We start from the raw sequence: 18,066 nt of genomic DNA, 5'->3' as shown, positions 1-18,066 counted from the left end.
CATGACGAAGAATTTGTCACTGTTTAATAGCCCTGAATGCCAAGTAAAGGTCAAAATTTGAAGCCGTTCACCGGCATATGGTAACCTCTATATATACACTCGTATGATTGAAAAAAAAATTCAAATGGGACGTGAACCGACGTAACATAACACTCAGTCAGTCAGCCAACCACTCATTCAATCTCTACCCAGAGTTATCGTTCCACTTATACCTCTGTCAACGTCTAAAAAGTAGTACGGAAGCGGAAGGACGTGATTTTTATTTTAAATGTTGTTCAAAATTGACCACAAGAATATAAAACCTTTACATTTCTATATATGTGTCAAAGCTGCAAGTTGTTTGTCTATAAAAACTAAACCATGTTGATATTTATCGGCAATGCGTTTTAAATTTTCCTCGTTCGTAATATCCTGCCGAGAAATAATCCCCTATAAGATATGGCGAAAAACTGATATCTGATTCCAATTCCCGTAAATAAACTTTAATTTCACATATTAAGCAAGAATATAGAAGTTTTACATTAATAATTTTTGATGCAATAGGTGAAAGTAAGTTTTGCCAAGAATCTTGGCATTTAGACGTTGACAGAGGTGTTGTAGCGAAGCGAATGATAACTCTGGGTAGAGATTGCCACTCATTATGTGGAACATGATGCTTATGTATCAATTTCAGGTATCTTGATATTCTTAAGAGATCTAGTTACAAAATTAAGTACAGTACCGACCAGACCCAACCTGACACAAAGCAGTCCCAGAGCAGTCCCGGGAACTGCTTTCTGGGACTGCTAAAGCAGTCCCACAGCAGTCCCACAGCGGTCCCAGAGCAGTCCCACAGCAGTCACAGGGAGGTCCCAGCAGTCCCAGCGGTCCCAGAGAGCAGTCCCAGCAGTCCCAGTGGGCGGGGTTTATTAATTTAATGGGCGGAGCTAACTCAGAAATGAGATTTGCAATAAACAATGGAACTATAAAAGGCAGTAGAAATTGATTCTGGGTAGTATACCAGGAACCCTTACACGTATGCAAAGGTCATTTATGAACAGTACGCGCATAGAAACAAATTGAATTAATATTTATTGAAGGAAGAAGGCTTTTGCGCGTACATGTACATGTAGGAATTAAACTGAACATGAACATAGAACAATTATCGGGTGTATTATTAATTCAATGTCTGTATTTTCTGTGAGTTATACTATTTCCCATATTTATTTTTTATACAGAAAATTAAATGTGAATTAATTATTTTCCACCAGAAAGAATAGCTTTATAGTTTCAATAAATCTCATTATTATATGGTCAATTTCCATACTATCAGGATACTCAAAAGAAATTTTTGGGGCTTTTGGAAAATTCTTTGTTAATTTTGCCAAGTATAAGTTTTCACTCATGATTATTTCTATTGACACATCAATTTAATTATTGATAATTTCTCCATCTCTGTAATACTCAGTTCTAAGTGTTTATTTGTAATTGTTAGAATGTACATCTGTAAATCACCAAACTGGAACCCTCAGATTATGTTCAAAATTAATTAATCCTGAAAGAAATTCATACACATTTCATTAATCAATTTTATTTTTGCATACCAATAGATTGAAATTAGGGTCATTGTTGACCAGCATGTTCAATGATGTGAAACGATGATACGTATATACATGCAGTAGATATCCCAAAACTTTGCATGTACACTGTTTCGCTATAGTAGTTTTCACACAATAAAACCACAGTCGACCTCCTTAAGCATAAAAAATCACGATTTCTTTATATTTTAGAGATTGAAAATTATTCATGAGAATTACAGAGAAAAATCATCAACTCAATAGATAGATTATTTAGGCAAATATGTATGCCAGGTATATTTGTTATGAAAATGGTGAGCAATATAATGATACTCGTTGTTGCATTAAGATTGGGCTCGATCTACCCTATATTATGTTGCTGACGAATAAACATATATTTAGGTCACTGAAAGGAATATATTTAATATCAAAACCATAAGTGCATAGACATACAACGAATAACGATGGGCTTCAAAATGAATACGGTTGAATCGGACAAATTATTGTTATTTACTTTGCATTTTTGTTTTTTACACCTATCTTTTATTCCTGAAGGTAAGTTTTTTTCAAAAGAAATAATAAGAATTTTGAACTTGATCTTCTGTATAACTGTTATTGATTATGTCTTTTTCCTTTTACATTACAACATCTTGCTTTATTAGTGTTTCTGAAAACTCCTGATAAATATTTTAGTAGAATAAGTTTTGAATTATTCAATTCAATTTATTTCTAAAGAAATTAAGTAATTTTTTTTTCAAAATGGCAATTGGGCCTAACAACCCTAGCTTCTTGTGACTATGCTGAAATTTCGCAATTCACTTAATTATTTAACCATTAAAAACGATATTTGTTCATGTTTTAACTTAGCTGTTTATATAGTAAATATTTTTACGGATGAGATAACTCGTTGTGAATCATGTCTTGAAATTTAAATCCAAGATAAAAAATTTAAAAACTTGTTTAAGAAAATGTTAATGAGGGTTTTCTGTAGTGAATAATCTTTTTATAGTCTTTTTTTCCTGAGACAGTGTATTATTGTAAGAAAATAGTTTCTTGATAATAGAAAGACGAAATTCATTTTACTTGGTTACAGTAGTAGGGTTGTGGCATCATTATGTCCCAGTAAACGGAACAGGAAATTGGATAGATATAACATACTATCTGACCCCTCATTTTAGTGCTGTGAAGAAACTCGCTAAAACACAGGTTTTGAACTGAATTTAAATTCACTTTAAACACTTATATACTGACAATTCATTTACCTTCGTAACTTTGAAAAAAAAAATTATCAGCTACAGTTTTCCAAGCAGCATATTTTATTGTAGAATTAAAATTTACTCTTTTAGTAACACAAATATTTAATATTTTGAAACTTAATATCAATACATGTACCACAAGGGAAAGTTTCAGATGCTCTGATTTAAGGAAAACTGAATTAATACTATTTACAACAATGAAAAAAAAATTATATTATACTGTAAAAAGAATTATTTTCGACCATTGTTATATTCGAACTTTACACTTATAAACAATTTTTTCCCTCCCTTTAACTTACCTAGATGCAACTGCTACAATGTTTTAAAGATTTTCATAATGATTTAAATTTTGAAGTTTATTTTAAGGCTGAATGGTGTTATCCTATTCATATATTATTATAGATAGAGATATGCAGTGTTACCATTATTATAATTAATATAAGTAACAGCCTTGATTTAAAGACATCTGACTTTGTAGAAATGATACCAGGTATCATACAGCTGTTATAATCAACTCATCAACTCATTTATTGATAAAACTGATTTGAAGCATATTTCTTATATTTTAGGTTGTGATGCAGGAACAGTTTCCACTGCAGCCTATCTCACGGCCACTATTGGAGGCTCTGTTAACCTCACCTGTACATATACACTAGACACTGGTGAGACAGTCTATCCTGGGTCTATTTCTTGGCAAGTCAAAACAGGCCTGGGACCAGAGGATTTTACAAACATTGCCTCTTTTTTCCCCCTGGCTCTAGTGGTTCTAATTCCTTTACAGACTTTGCCAATGATTACAAGAATCGATCTAAATTATTCAATGTAACAGCTAATGGAGCTAATTCTTATGTTGTTGTGATGAGAGTTAATGAAGTGTTGTGTTCAGATGAGAATCACTACAGATGTTCTGTTTTATTTATTAATAATGGATTAGGTCCCATAACTAAGACAAAAGAAACATCTTTCACAGCTAGAGGTATGCATTTCTATTTTACCAGGAGTACTGATATACAATATCTTATATGCATGCACACTGGAAAATAATTGTATGCATTAAAGTCTTAATTCAATAAGCAACTAAAAATTCACTTGGGTGCATATAAAACTAAATGACAATTGTTAAACAACATATCTGTAAATCTTAACAGCCCCTGCTGAGCAACCTTATGACATTCCAGTTCCTGTACCAGACAATATAGAAGAGAACATGGAAGTGACTTTGTCCTGTACAGCCAATGTTGGAAAACCTCCAGGACAAATCAGGTGGTGGCGCTACAGGAATGGGATAATAGCTCCACAGGAAATTCAGGGAGTGTCTACCAGCAACCCACAGGTTCAGGAAGGTGTATGCGTCTACAACGTAACGAGCACGGTAACATACAGGATGACGAAGGATGATGACCAGTCGGTATGGAGATGTTTCGTGGACAATGAATTGTTGACAATGCCAGACCGAGACAAACCTTACCAAGAATCTAAAAGGGTTAATGTATTCTGTAAGTTTATCTTTGTGTTCATGTCACATTTAACTAGCATTGAAAGGTCATAAGCAGACATAACGAAGAGTTTTTCTAATTATTTTAAGATAATTTGCAGCAATAACCATTACGTTCTTCAGTGTGTTATATATGAAACATTAAAGAGAGTGGATAAAAATCGAGGAGCTTTATTAGAAACTCAAAGATTTAGACTTAAAATGATTTTAACTGGATATATTAACTCAATAAACATGATAATTTACTTTGAAAGATAAACTCCATCTCTTAAAATATCATTTGGTTGACCTTTGTTTGATAATTTGGTGAAGTGATCTTTCTGTTTCATTTTGGATAGTGAAGTCTACAAGTACCACTTCCTTAACTACTGCACATATTGTCTATACTGGATCTCTTAACCAAATCACAACACAGGAAGGAAACGGTAATATTTTATTGATTATGTATGCGTTTTTTCACGGGGTTTATAAAACACAGCATAGTTATCATCGAGCAAATTTCTTCTTTTTTCTGTTGCCAGAATCAATCAGGTAACAATTTGCTCTCTATGGTTGTCCATCGTTGTGAGATCCAGTGTTTCTTTGTTCGTCTGCAAAACATTTAAACTATTTAGGTTTCTTCTCATGAACCAATTAACCGATTTTGACTCATTTCTACGCACTATAAAACCACTCATTTTCGGCGTGGGGCGTTAATTTTCGTGTTTTGTAAGGAACGGATAGACCCTCGATTAATGTCCACTATGAAATATAATATTTCACATATATAACTACTCAACAGTTTTTTTTATCTACGAATTTAAATCCCCTCGAACCCATTTTTTTTTCCTACCACGAAAATATGACCACTCAAAATATGTGATTTTACATTATTGCACCAATAGTTATAAAGGTCAAATATCATGAAAAAGCACGAATGATTATATTAAATTGAATAATCATCATTTTTATTCTTTTAAATTATTCATTCATTTCTTTTATGGATAATTTACTTTCAGAAAGAAAACAAAATTCAAGGTAACATTACATGGAATACTCAGTAAAAACTGTTCTGACTACTATAAAACTATATATTCTAGACAAAGATAAAATAATTCTAATTTAGAAATAGGAGTTAAAAATAGAAAATTTTAAGCTTTAGGTATTAGGAAAAGTTCTTTTCAAAGAATGATAAAGGTTTATATTAATCTGAAAATAAAAGTTTGACAACTGAGGCAAATTCTTCTATGCACTTCATAATAATATCTTGATCTATCAAAAAATCAAACTAAAATTTCTATATAAGTTACATGATTTCATATATAATCAGATGTGCTTCTTTTGCTTTGATTTAAATATTTTAATGATGCATGTATATTTATGAATATATAAATTCCTACTTTTCAATTAGATACATAGGAAAATTGAATTGATAAACCACCGTGGAAAAATCTAATAAACTCACACTTTTTACAAATCTTTCATATGTAAATCTTAATCCTTTTAACTACTCAAAAATCAAATGCAACTAAATGGGACCTCAGATCCATTACTTTTAAGGAATTGAGGCCTACTCCTACTTGTACATAAACCTTTAAGGCCAAAGCATAAAGATGAGAACACTGAATTAAGTAATTTGATAATAAGCAAGTGCAAGACAAAATGACAAAATTAGGCATTGTAAATTAAAGGTCTTCGGTAAAGCAATTTCTTATTAATCATAAGATGCCATTCATGTGTTTGTATTCTTCATAAATTTAAAATGTGATCGATTATATTTATTTCACAGTAACAGAAAAATGGAAGAGATAAACACTATCTCTGGAACACAAAGTAAGCATTAAATCACTTTAAATGATTTAGTATTTTTATAAATTTCGACAATTGTGTGAAATGAATTTCTTTTCAATTTTATAGGGTTTGAAACAGAGAGGAGGTAACGTATGCTTTATCATCAGAAAAAATAATACATGTAAATAAAGTCTCCAAAACATTGTAAATAGAAGGTGTACATCAATATGCATGATTGTTATGATTAAGAGATTATCCCCCAAAAGTATATTCAAAGCAATCAAAAAACTATTTTAAAAAGATGCCAATGATAGGATCCGTGGTTAACACGGTAATTTTTAAGGATAAAAGCTGACATGTCAGTTTGAGGTAGACCTCTATTTTTCGTTTCTTAAGAAGGGGCACAATATTTGTAAATAAGCTTATAACATGTAAAACCCAGGAAAAGTTTCTATTTTTAAAAACATTTTGATTGTCAATGTAAAGAGTTTTAATAAATGGCACTATAGAACAACGTAGAATGATTATAAAATCACAATTGAAATAAGTTATTCTTGTGCTACGATTGCATCCATCTTTTTTTTTTACCTATAAAATATTATTTTATCATTTAACGAAAGGTTACAAATTGACACGTTAATAATGAATATATATAAACCTCCTATTTATTCATTAAGAGCTCAAAATGAAGAACTGGCACAGATAAGTCGAGATCAGGAAAACGGATATGACGTTATTAGACCGCCAAACGGTAAGGGCATTTTGTAAAACATAAAGATAGGTATTATATCAAGATAATGATTTTTTTTTAAAGACACATTCCATTTATATTCTATTTCCAGAATATTATAATCATAAAATTAAATCTATTTTACACCTCTATTTTCTGTTCAGATAATGGATCATACGGGTAAGTTATTTTTTAAGATGTTTGGTGATGATTTGGAATAAAAAAAATTATAACCGAAAATGACATCGCAACCTTAAAAAATAGCGTTTATTTTAATTTGACAATTCAGTGCAACATACGAAGAACTGAAGCACAGGAAAGAGGAACACGGATATGAAAAACTGTCAGATCCTACAAGTATGTTTAAAATTTTAAACGTTCCAAACAAGGATAAGGGAATGAACTATGCTCAGTGTAATGGATTAGCCTGTTTTATTTGCTATATTGAACATGAAATTCATTTCAATAAAACATATGACACATATCAATGATTTACATTTATGTTTTGCTACTTTCCACAGTTATATTTAACAACGAAAAACAACAAAATAATTTGACTGGTGACGGAAAACAACAAAATAAGACTGGTCTCCGAAAACAAAGCTTTGGACCACCTACAACACAAAGTAATAGACAATCTCAGCATTTTGAAGATTATCTTTCACCAATTTGATATAGAAGATAAAAAAAACAAGCAAAGTTAATATATTTTATACAAGAACAAATGATTTCAACTTTACACCTCAAAACAAATATGAGAATTACAACAAAAGTGTGTTTTCATATTTGAGATTTTTCCGAAAAAGAAAGAAAGAAAGAAAGTTGTTAAGTGTTTTATGCTCTTCTAAATTCTTCAAAAAATAGATTTTGTGTCATTTATCATGAATCATTTAAATAATAAGACTTATTTTTTCATTGCTCATTAATATTAAACTATTGTCATTTGAAAAACTGTATTATCAAATGTTAATCTTTTTTTTTATCTTTGATGATGACAATTATTAAAGATGTGCATCAGTCACCAATATACGTACTAACGATACTTCCTTTAGGCACAGCTTTTAAGGAAGATACGATTGCATCCATCTCTTCCAGAATTGTTAGAGATTGGTTTAATCGTACTTAAATATGTTTACTGAGTTGTAACGCTTTGTATATCTTACGCATGAAATAAAGGTTTTATAAACAGAAGTATTTGTCAATTGCTTTTGTTATATAATTCCTCTTGTAACACATATATTATATTATCAGCGAAGTCAACGTCTTTAAATTAATATTTACCTAAGACGTGAAATATATGGAGATTATGAACAGTATTCAAGCTTAAAAGTCCTAAAACACTACAAATTTGAAGCAGAGCAATCACGTGTACGGACCTCAAAAATTTCAGAGGCGGGATGAAGTGCCATAGAAGAGTAAGCATCACACCCGCGATCGGTACACTCACCGTATGATCTTTGTCATAATCGGGAAATAAAGTGAAATCTGTCTACAATTCTAAAACGAGGAAATTTATTGACAAACAAGTTTATGAAACAGGAATTTCAGCAGTTTCTTTAAAGTCATTATTTTGTAAGGTCTATGGTCGATACAATGTCCTTGTCAGCAAATACAATTTATCATTGAGTTAAATGCTGAATGGCGTTTTTCATATTAACTCTTAGCCTAATATCTATACACTGAAAAGACGACGGACTTTTCCGTTATTTCCCGATCATGACAAAGAGCACACGTCTGGTGTAACCGGTCAGCATGGGATGCTCACTCCATCATGACACCTAATTCCACCTACAATGTTTTGGGACGTTTGCCTTGGGGGTTCTACTCGAGTGCGTGGCGTGTAATGTCTCCCCGATGGTTTTCGGGGGAAATGCCCAATCCACGGCCATTTTCTACGGGTATTGGCTTAGTTATTGGTTGTTGGTTTGTTGTTTCCCTCTGGTTAATTTTGTTTATATTTTCTTGCCACCCGATGTTTAGTATGTGGCACAGACGTCTGTTTGCAAAGGTATTTAGATTATTGTAGGTGGTGTTGGTGACGCTCCATGTTTCAGACCTGTAGAGGAACACAGACTTATCATTGGTGTGATAGTTACGAGTTTATGCGTGTGGACAGTGCTTTTGAACTCCACACAGGCTTGTGGTCGATGAACACGTGTCTCACTTTATTAATTCTTGCTTTTATGTCTTCGTCTGTTCCATCAGTGGCTGTGACAATGCCGCCTAAGTATGTAAAAGTCTGCATATTTCAGGTTGTGCTCTCCAAACGTAACTGGTTTTTGTTGTATGTTGTGGAGTTACATTACCTCTGTACCGTCAATGTTCACCTATTAACTTGTCTTTGCTATTTCCTTTTCAAGCGTATTTGTCTTGAGCAGCATATGCTGGCCCATAAGGCATAAATTGTCTACAAGATCGAGCTAGGTCTTCCAAACTTTGAGTGAAAATCCACTGAACTCCTGTCTTGTTATTTCTAGTTGTTTCCCGTATGATCCAGTCACCTACCACAGATTCAAGTGATTCGTGATTGATCCTCTGCTTTGCTTGCGACATATAAATGGTTATGTTTACTGAACTCTGTACTTTTTAGGTGTTGGTTTTTCATGTCTACCACTAGTTAGCATACTGATCCTCGTCCTCGCAATGCCAGGGGTCCTGAGTCAACAGGTTGCCATTGGAGTCTTGGCATTTGAAGGGCTTTCTTTTCTCATTGAGAACAATAAATAAATAAAATATTTTATAAATACTAAGAAGTTAAATAATGTTAACATAATGGATTTAGTTAACACCTGAAATGCACTTGTTACAAGTTACAAGTTGCTTATCATAAATGGCTCAATGTAATAGTCTGGAAGAAAAAAAGCATTCATTTTCTTCGACGGATGTTGCTATAATCAGCCCAAAGACTGTTGAATGAAATTTGCCAGGGGTCAAACGGCAACCTGTTAGCAAAGAAGCATTGCGATGATAAATGGTCCTTTGGTTGTCCGCTTTTTGTGACTTGTTCTTTCATTGCCTTGGATAGAATGGTTATTAATAAGTGGATCAATCTGACTTATTTTACTTTACTTTTTACTTAGAGAACCAGATAGAATACATGGCATTCTAGCATATAGAAAACATGGTGATACGGTAATTACATTACAGTAATTTCCTTTCAGATAAACGAATTTTTATTTATAATGGACTATAAAACAAATCGATTTCTCTAAACTTGTTTTATGAACACTTAGATTAATCGCTGACTTTTTATTTTTTATTCATAAATCATACAATGATTACAAATTAAAAAGAAAATCCTACGTTGCACCTCCGCATATAAGATATCCGAATGTGTGTTGTCTATTGTTTTTACGAGCATCGTTATCATTCACTTTTTTGCCACTTCTTCCTTGGTTAGGGGTTTTTCAACAGGTAGTTCTGACGTTTACGGCGTATTCTGTTACACCTGGAAATCCTTATCAAAGAAATGTAAGCCTACCTTGCAATGCAGGTTATTGCATAATACATCGACGCAAAATCCAGTTTTGTGTGCAGTTAAACCTTAAAGATGGAGGCATTCAAATTTATGTTCACTGTTCTAATCCTCGGTGTTATGTACATCTTTCCTCTTATTGATGGTAAGAAAATATCTTAATTATTAAATTGGCACATGTAATTAGATAGTAAATTTCATTCTTAAATATTTGCAAGATAAAAGTTTGCAAAAGACAAATTCAGCTAAATGAAGTAATTGATAATTATGACTAATCGACCTTCAACGAAAAGTCTAATTTGCGAAATTCGTGAAATCCATGTAAATTCTCTGAATTAATCATTCATCCGCGAATTACTTTTCTTTCTATTTGACGTTTAAGAGCCATCTCGCAATAATAAGTACTCGCAAAAAAGAAATCTACAATATATTATAAATTTATAGCTCTGTAAACAATTATAATGAAGAGCATTGATAAAAGTGGAAATCACTCTTCGTTTCTTCAATCTGTGGTGTTCCTTATACTATGCAAACAGATCTGGAGAAACCAGTCCTCTTCAATATTTGTTTGCATCTATTAGTTTAAGGAGGGCGTGGTATTGGTGAAATATTTAATACAGTGTATGTTTTATCATATCTCATACAAATACGTGCGTCTTGGATGTGTTGAAACTCATTTCAAAAAGTGCATCATAGTTTATAAATTTTTGTCCAAACTTCATTCCAGTTTTTTTTCTAGTGTTCAAGGTATAAAAATGTAAATCAAATTAGATTACAAATCCAACCTGACTTTAAATGCTTTGTGAACAGTTTTATTCTGATAAGACTGAGAACAAAAACCTTAACAGCAACGGTGTAATCTAAAGGTTTAATGTAACTGCATGAAAGATATCGGAAATATATGGTAGATGACTGTATTGCTTTGGATGCAGTAAATAATAAATGACTGTGTATGATAGTACTACTGTTAGCATACATGTACTTTTCTCTCACGAGGTTAAATTTCATGGAATCAAAATTTCCTTTTTGAATCATGAGTGCAAAATGACGTTGAAATATTGGATTATCATTAATATGATATACATTTCAATTTTGGATTGTGAAATATTTCCGAGTAAAAATTTGATCAGGTACACATGGCGGAAATCAATCCAACGCAACAAAAAGTATTTTCCATCTAATTGAAATCTAATTATTAACATAAGACTTGTAAACATGGATCAGATCTGCGCAGTATATACTATACACTCTTACACAGAGTGTATATGGTGCGGATCTAAGAAGTCTGTATTTTTAGCCCATCTGAGCTGGAAGCGCAAGTAATAGTACAAGTACGTGTCAATCAAACCCGACCAGAAACTCGAAGTTTCAATTACTTTGAGATGAAATAATATATTTATCAGATGTTCTTGTGAAATGATCTTGCAATATATAAGTCGTAATATTATTACAGAAAATTTGAGAAAATGTTAACTTCAAATCTGTGTCTATGCACCTTTTAGTCAGTAAAGAATATGAAAACACCGACAATCTATGAGGATTGTTCAATGAATAATGTCCTCGGCGCTTGGAAAGAAACAAAAAACGTTTTTCAATGATTAAGTCTTAATGATTTCACTTGAATATTATCTTTTAATTAAAACACATGTCCGTTACATTTTATCCAATATCTGAATGTTTTAGATCACATTTCAGAGTACTGTATACAGGGTTATTTTCGCCCCGTTTAATGTTTGCCCTTTCACACTTGCTAACAATTTTGCCCCGTTTTTATTTCGCCCAATTATAATTTTATAAAAGAAATTATATGTATTATTTCATTTCGCCCGTTTTAAATTCGCCAATATGAGGGTAGGGCGAAAGGGGCGAAAATAAAACGAGGGCGAAAAGTTCCCTGTATGCAGTATGGCTCTTCGTAAAGTGGAATATGGCATATCCTACATGATTTCCTGAACTTGTTTCCTATTTCTGAAAGTTTTTTTTTCAAGTTTGGAAAATACAACAAATCAAAGGGTGAAAGATCTAGCGAATATTGTTGGTCTAGCAAAACATTAACCAGCTGTTATCCCTATAACTTTACTCTTCATGGCGTGTGTGTTTGGAAGTTGTCATGAACAAATTTAATGTAGTGGATCCTTAATCTAGTTCCATCGTCTCATAAACTTTTCGATTTTTTGCAAAAAAAAGCTTTTTAGACTTCTCCAGAAATTGCCTCAGCGAATAAGAATTTGAACAACAGTATCAGTTCTTTGACTTTGGCTGTTTCTGTTAAGAGCATCTTATTGTAAATTTGATTTGAGGGTTTAAAGTAGATTCAGGTTTCATTATCTGTTTGAATTTCAGACAAACTTTGATAGCTACATTTTTTATTTATTTTTTTAATTGTTGTTTAGATACATGTATAATTGTCATCATTAGTATCCATTATATTATTTTTGTTCATTGAAGTCCACCTGCCTATGTGTCTATAAAAGAGACACTGTTTGCAGAAAATTTCAGATATTTCAGTATTTTTTTTTTTAAAGATACTTTACGAGTTTTACAGCAGCAGGAAAATATGTCGACCTATACACATTGTAATCCTGTAATAATAATACGACGATGAGGAATACTGTCTACGTATTTTTGAATTTGTTTATACCTAAAATTGTCTGTATTCTACAAAATGCTTTGATGATTGAATACCGTAACAATGTCTTTTCATGTAAATCTAGCACATTCAGATATAGCACACAATATCGATAATATTAAGGTTTCCCCACAATTTTCAATCGACTAGATTTCAAGACTGCTATATTCAAAGTCTTTTTCTTTCTTTTGAATATCTCTTTCATCTGAAAGTATATAGTGTTAAAGATCATGTTTTCTACGTATAAAAATATATTTTGAATATGTGTTCTTCGGCGATTTATATAAAAAGCACAGTTTTCAAATACGCTCTTAATGTATTTTTATCTTCTTGGCAGAGATTTAAAATTATTTGCGGTATGTTTTTATTTAGTGAGTTCGAAATGTTCGCCCTTAAAGTCACGTGGTTATGTAGGGTATAAATAGTAAGGTCATGTGGTAGCACGGCACTCTAAGCTCGCTCGCTAGGATTTAAAGATTGTGTGTAGTATTGAGGATAGTTATACAATGGAGTGTAATGAATTTGGGATATACAGTTGTATGAATAAAATGGTTATGTATTGGAATTGAATAAAAGCACTAGCGAGCAGCGTTCCTTGTACGTAATATGAGTTGTGTTTTATTCATTTAGCACTTCATTAATTTATATTCGGACGAACGAAGCGAGGGAAAATATAACATTTATAAACAGTTTTTCTAGCTCAGTGTATTGACCATGCTTAAATTAAAAGTTAATATTTTTGTGAAGACATATGGCAAATTCATTGGGTTTTCTGTGTATAGAAGCTCTTTAACAAAACTTTAATAGAATTTTTTAACCATGAAAAAATGAAATTAAATGCCTATATTATTATGACACATGTGTATAGTATATTGCATAACTTATTGGTTTCTGTAATATTATTAATGGTAAATATTTCGAGACTGTTTCTAAAAATATGTTAATTAATTTACTATAGTTAAAGTTTTGATACTGTAATAAACTGTAGTTTTGAGATTTGAGAATAGGTCAATCAAAAATAGACCCAAAACGAAACCAAAAATAACATGTATACCTCGTTTTTTTTTTGTTGTTGAAACTTTCAAAAATCTTGAAAGAGCATCAATTGCTATACAATTATATGTCATTAAATCGTACCCAGGGTAAAGTGCATTTGTACTATAGTGACAGTTATTGAAAAAAAGTTTTATATATTTGTGGAAAACTGTGGGTTTAAACCTTGTTTATTTTGAATTTGGATTTCATATTTTAATTTCCATTTATTTTCTATATGTGCCAAACTCTGTTTTAGGAAGCAAAACTTTTCCCTCACTTAAAAGATCATTAAAGTATATGGACGTTATTGACACTGAACTGGGAAGATTCTATACAATTCTATAGAGAAAACCGCACCTGCCAATGATAAGCTATTTAGAACCTCACGTGACTATCTAAATATATATTTTGCTTTGTTAAAAAAGGCCCTTGGCATACATTCCCTCACTGAATTTCTTGTTGTGCAAAGTTAATTTCCCAACTGCAAAAAAGAAAAATCTAGATCAGGAAGTTTAAATGTTCAACATGAACGATAAGACGCAATTAAGAAAAAAAATATTTCTTTTTGCCTCAAAAAGTCCCATAAGACTGGAGATCCTCTAAAGGACAATATTTTTTTTTTAAATTGCAAAATTATCAACTTCATTCATAGTTAAAATAATTATGTGTTTGAAAAATGATTTTTTTTTTCACCGTTTACAACTTTGCAAAGAGCCGTGTACATTTATACGGATCAAATATATCAATTAGCAAATCTTGGACTAAATGGAGATAAAAAGGAATGCATGGATCAGTATGTTTCAAAGATAAATAATGCATACCTAAACTCTCTAAAGATTGATAAAATATTAACTTTTAATTATTTATTCCTTCATATCATTACCCTTTGGAAAGAAAAAGGTTTGCAACATAAACAAATCAAGAGAGACTGCTTATGACAGTACAATCTCATTATGAAAGAGTATAGCAAAACAGGAATGATAAAACCCCGAGACATTCTACTGTTCATCAATAGTTTGTCTTTGATCTGGAATTTAACAATTATAAAGTATTTTTTACAATCAGTCAATACTTATTAAGCCTCAATCGGTCACACTCCGAATATTCTTTTCAAGATGTTGTTAACGTATTTTGCATAACATGAAATGCGCAATACCTAAATGACTTATTTATGGTGCACAGTTGCATTGAAGATGGAGGTATTCAGGACTGTGTTGCCTTTTCTTTTCCTGGTTTTTCTGAATAATTGTATTGTCACAAACGGTAAGAAATTAGTAAAAATTAGTCTTTTGTAGTTATTGTCGTAATTTATAAAATATATAAAATTTTAAGACTTGGTTTAATATAAAAATATACTTTTGAGTTCTTTATCTAAGAAGGAAATTGTTAAATTATAAAATTAGATAAAGGAAAATAAAAAAAATTAAAACAAAGGACTATAATCTCTAATGATCAATATTAGGCCCCAAAATCAAACTTTGATGGAGAAATATTAAATCATGTTCTAAAACAAAGGGATATCTGCAGACTTCAAGGCACTGTAGTGTATTTTTAAAAACCATGGATATATAAAATATGACGTCAGAAAATGGCGCAAATTCAAAATTTACTGTGACATCTATGCATACGTTTGTGGTAATAAGGTTGAAATGAAATATTAATAAAAAGTTAATTAAAAAGTAAATAATAATAAATAATAAGGGTGTAATTTAAAAATGATGAAATGTTAAATTGCTTATTTGGATATTAATTATAAGAATGAACTTGGATGTTGTGGGAGGGGGGTGTTTGAGACCACCATTATATTTTGTAAGTTTAGGTCATTAGTTTTGACAATCGAATTTTTGATATAAGAATTTTAATTAGCGAAAAATAATTCTGATATAACCTGTTATTAACATAAATTTTACAAGTATTTTTATCTTCATTGCGGATAGTTTGGGGTATTATGAAAACACTAAGATTTAATTTCGAAAATCAAGAGCATTTATTTTGCGCAGCATTTTAATTGAGCTGGCATTATCTTCTACCTTTCGTCATAAGGCCAATAAAACTCCTCCTTTTCTCCTAAAAATATCTTGAATCCTTTATCCGTAAAAAATCACTCTAAACTTAGCTATTTATATTCAAATTTTATAGAATGAAATTCTATACGGCTATTTTTTTTATTTTAAGCACATAATATCTTTATTCTGATTGGTTTAAAGTATACCTTTCAAACTAACTGTGCCGGAACCGAGAAGTTTTTTTTCTTTTATGCTGCAAAAAGCATTTGCAGAAAATCCATACTAGGAAGCTTTATTGTAATTGGGTAAGAAATTTTGCAAATTGAAAAAATAAAACATCTTTAGACACCAAGGCTTGCGGTGTTTTGTGTTGTAAATATGGCATTTTAACCTCATTTTTGTAAAGAAAATACTAGACTAAGTAAGAAGTTTGTTCAATAATAAATGCAACATATCATCTAAAAATATGAAAAAGTTCATAATACATATTTTTTATAGTTTCAATCTTTCAAGGCATTCCGTGTTACCCTTTACACATATATTATGTCTGTATCCATTAACAGAAAACCTCAGCACACTCATCTTAAGGAATGCCCCAAAGGCACTGACGTATATCTTTTCCTATGAAATATCTGACATTGTACAATCTTCCTTTGATTCTTTTCATGTGTTTTGAGAATAAAAAGATCTCATAATGTCTTAGATCTATCGAATGTGACTGAAAGAAAAGTTCTGTTTACTTTATTTTCCTCAAAATCTTATTTATTTCTCCAAGCTTATATGCAACTGCGTTGTCGGGTACAGGAAAATTACTCTGGTCACCGAAATATGGACTACCCTTGCAAGAAATTTGCTTAACTTTACTTGGTGCAATTTGAACATAAAAGTTTCCATTGCTAGTACTTTATTTGGATATATGCACATGTTCTAACGGATCTCTCTAAATACACGACAGACAGACAGACAGACAGACAGACATTCTTTATTTCCTCTGCAGCAGAGATCAATGCATCAAAATATTAAGTATGTAACAATATTTGAACATTTAAACAAAAATGTGGAAATATGTACACAATTTCTCAATTTCTCAAGTTACTGTCCATAATTTGAACACTATGTACATCATTTATCAATATTTGAAGTTTTATACTTCATGTAAGTGAATGTTCATTTCTGTCATCATACGATCGAACCACGTCTTGATCCAAGAATGGTATCAGCGATTACGTCGTCACTATTATTTATGAGATTAACGTAAGATTGGACATTTATCGCGTTCACTATTTCGTCCATCAAGCTGTCTCTGCTAGCAAAAAGCGTTGGACATTCAAGGAGAAAATGCAATGCAATATCACTTGTTGTACGCGTACACAATTTGCAGTTCACCTCCTCTTTAACGATGTCGACCGAGAGTCTGATTACTGAGGCTAATTTCCATGTGTGTTTCGGAAGCTTCAAACCGAGTAGCCAAAGGGTATGAGTTGATAAATTTCCATGTATTTCTGCGTATCTGCGAAGCTCTTTTCTTTGGTTTAAGTTCTCCCTCCACTCACGTTCAGCAGCAGTATCAACCACAGTTCCTACGAATTGCTTCCAGGTGTATTTTGGTGGGACGTCATGATTCAAAATGTACTCCCTGAAAAAGAAATCAATGTTGTATTCCCTCATTATGGAGTGAATATCTGCTAGGAATCCACGCTTCGGTCTTGGTGTCATCGAACCAAAGGAGCACAACCTTGCAATGAAAAGCTTTTTGTACAATAGAGAATAACTTGATGTACAGAGTCTGTTCCAGAACATCAACTTGATTTTATCTATACTCCTTTTCATTTCAACCAGGCCAAGGTAAAAGATGGTACACAGTGTTGGTGATCTTTGGTCAAATTCTTGCATTCGACGGGCCGCGTATCTCTGTACAATTTCCAGCTCTTCGATCGACTTTTTAGAGATCACATCCCATAATTCGCATCCATACAAGATCGATTGCATGACAACTGTTTTCCACAATTTAACGCTGATCATGGGATGTATACCCTGATCATGAACTCCTATGTTGATAAGCGAGTTTGATATGCGCTTGCCCTTCCTGTATGCTTGTGTGATTGCTGTATCGT

General features: G+C 31.9%; 1 protein-coding gene and 1 pseudogene across 2 annotated transcripts; both read left to right on the top strand.

The window, feature by feature from the left end:
* The first annotated feature begins 1,979 nt into the window (after positions 1-1,979).
* LOC134280064 (uncharacterized) lies at positions 1,980-6,226 on the top strand (annotated as a pseudogene).
* Positions 6,227-6,693: 467 nt separating this feature from the next.
* LOC134280062 (uncharacterized) lies at positions 6,694-7,683 on the top strand. 2 transcript variants are annotated; one of them, XM_062762501.1, is made up of 4 exons: positions 6,694-6,828; positions 6,972-6,987; positions 7,097-7,164; positions 7,329-7,683. In XM_062762501.1, exons 1-4 carry the CDS (start codon positions 6,720-6,722, stop codon positions 7,478-7,480), a joined length of 345 nt encoding a protein of 114 aa, XP_062618485.1. In that variant the 5' UTR covers positions 6,694-6,719; the 3' UTR covers positions 7,481-7,683. The 2 variants fall into 2 exon arrangements, 1 of the variants encoding a protein (XP_062618485.1); XR_009994831.1 differs by lacking the exon at positions 6,972-6,987 and having other exon boundaries at positions 7,072-7,164.
* The last annotated feature ends 10,383 nt before the right edge of the window (positions 7,684-18,066 follow it).

Source organism: Saccostrea cucullata, unplaced genomic scaffold, assembly GCF_032062105.1.
Source record: "Saccostrea cucullata isolate Sc308-1 unplaced genomic scaffold, CSIRO_AGI_Scuc_v1 ctg5498, whole genome shotgun sequence".
NCBI classification, from domain to species: domain Eukaryota; kingdom Metazoa; phylum Mollusca; class Bivalvia; order Ostreida; family Ostreidae; genus Saccostrea; species Saccostrea cuccullata.
Note: the sequence above shows the minus strand (reverse complement) of the source record. Positions and strands in the feature narration are given on the sequence as shown.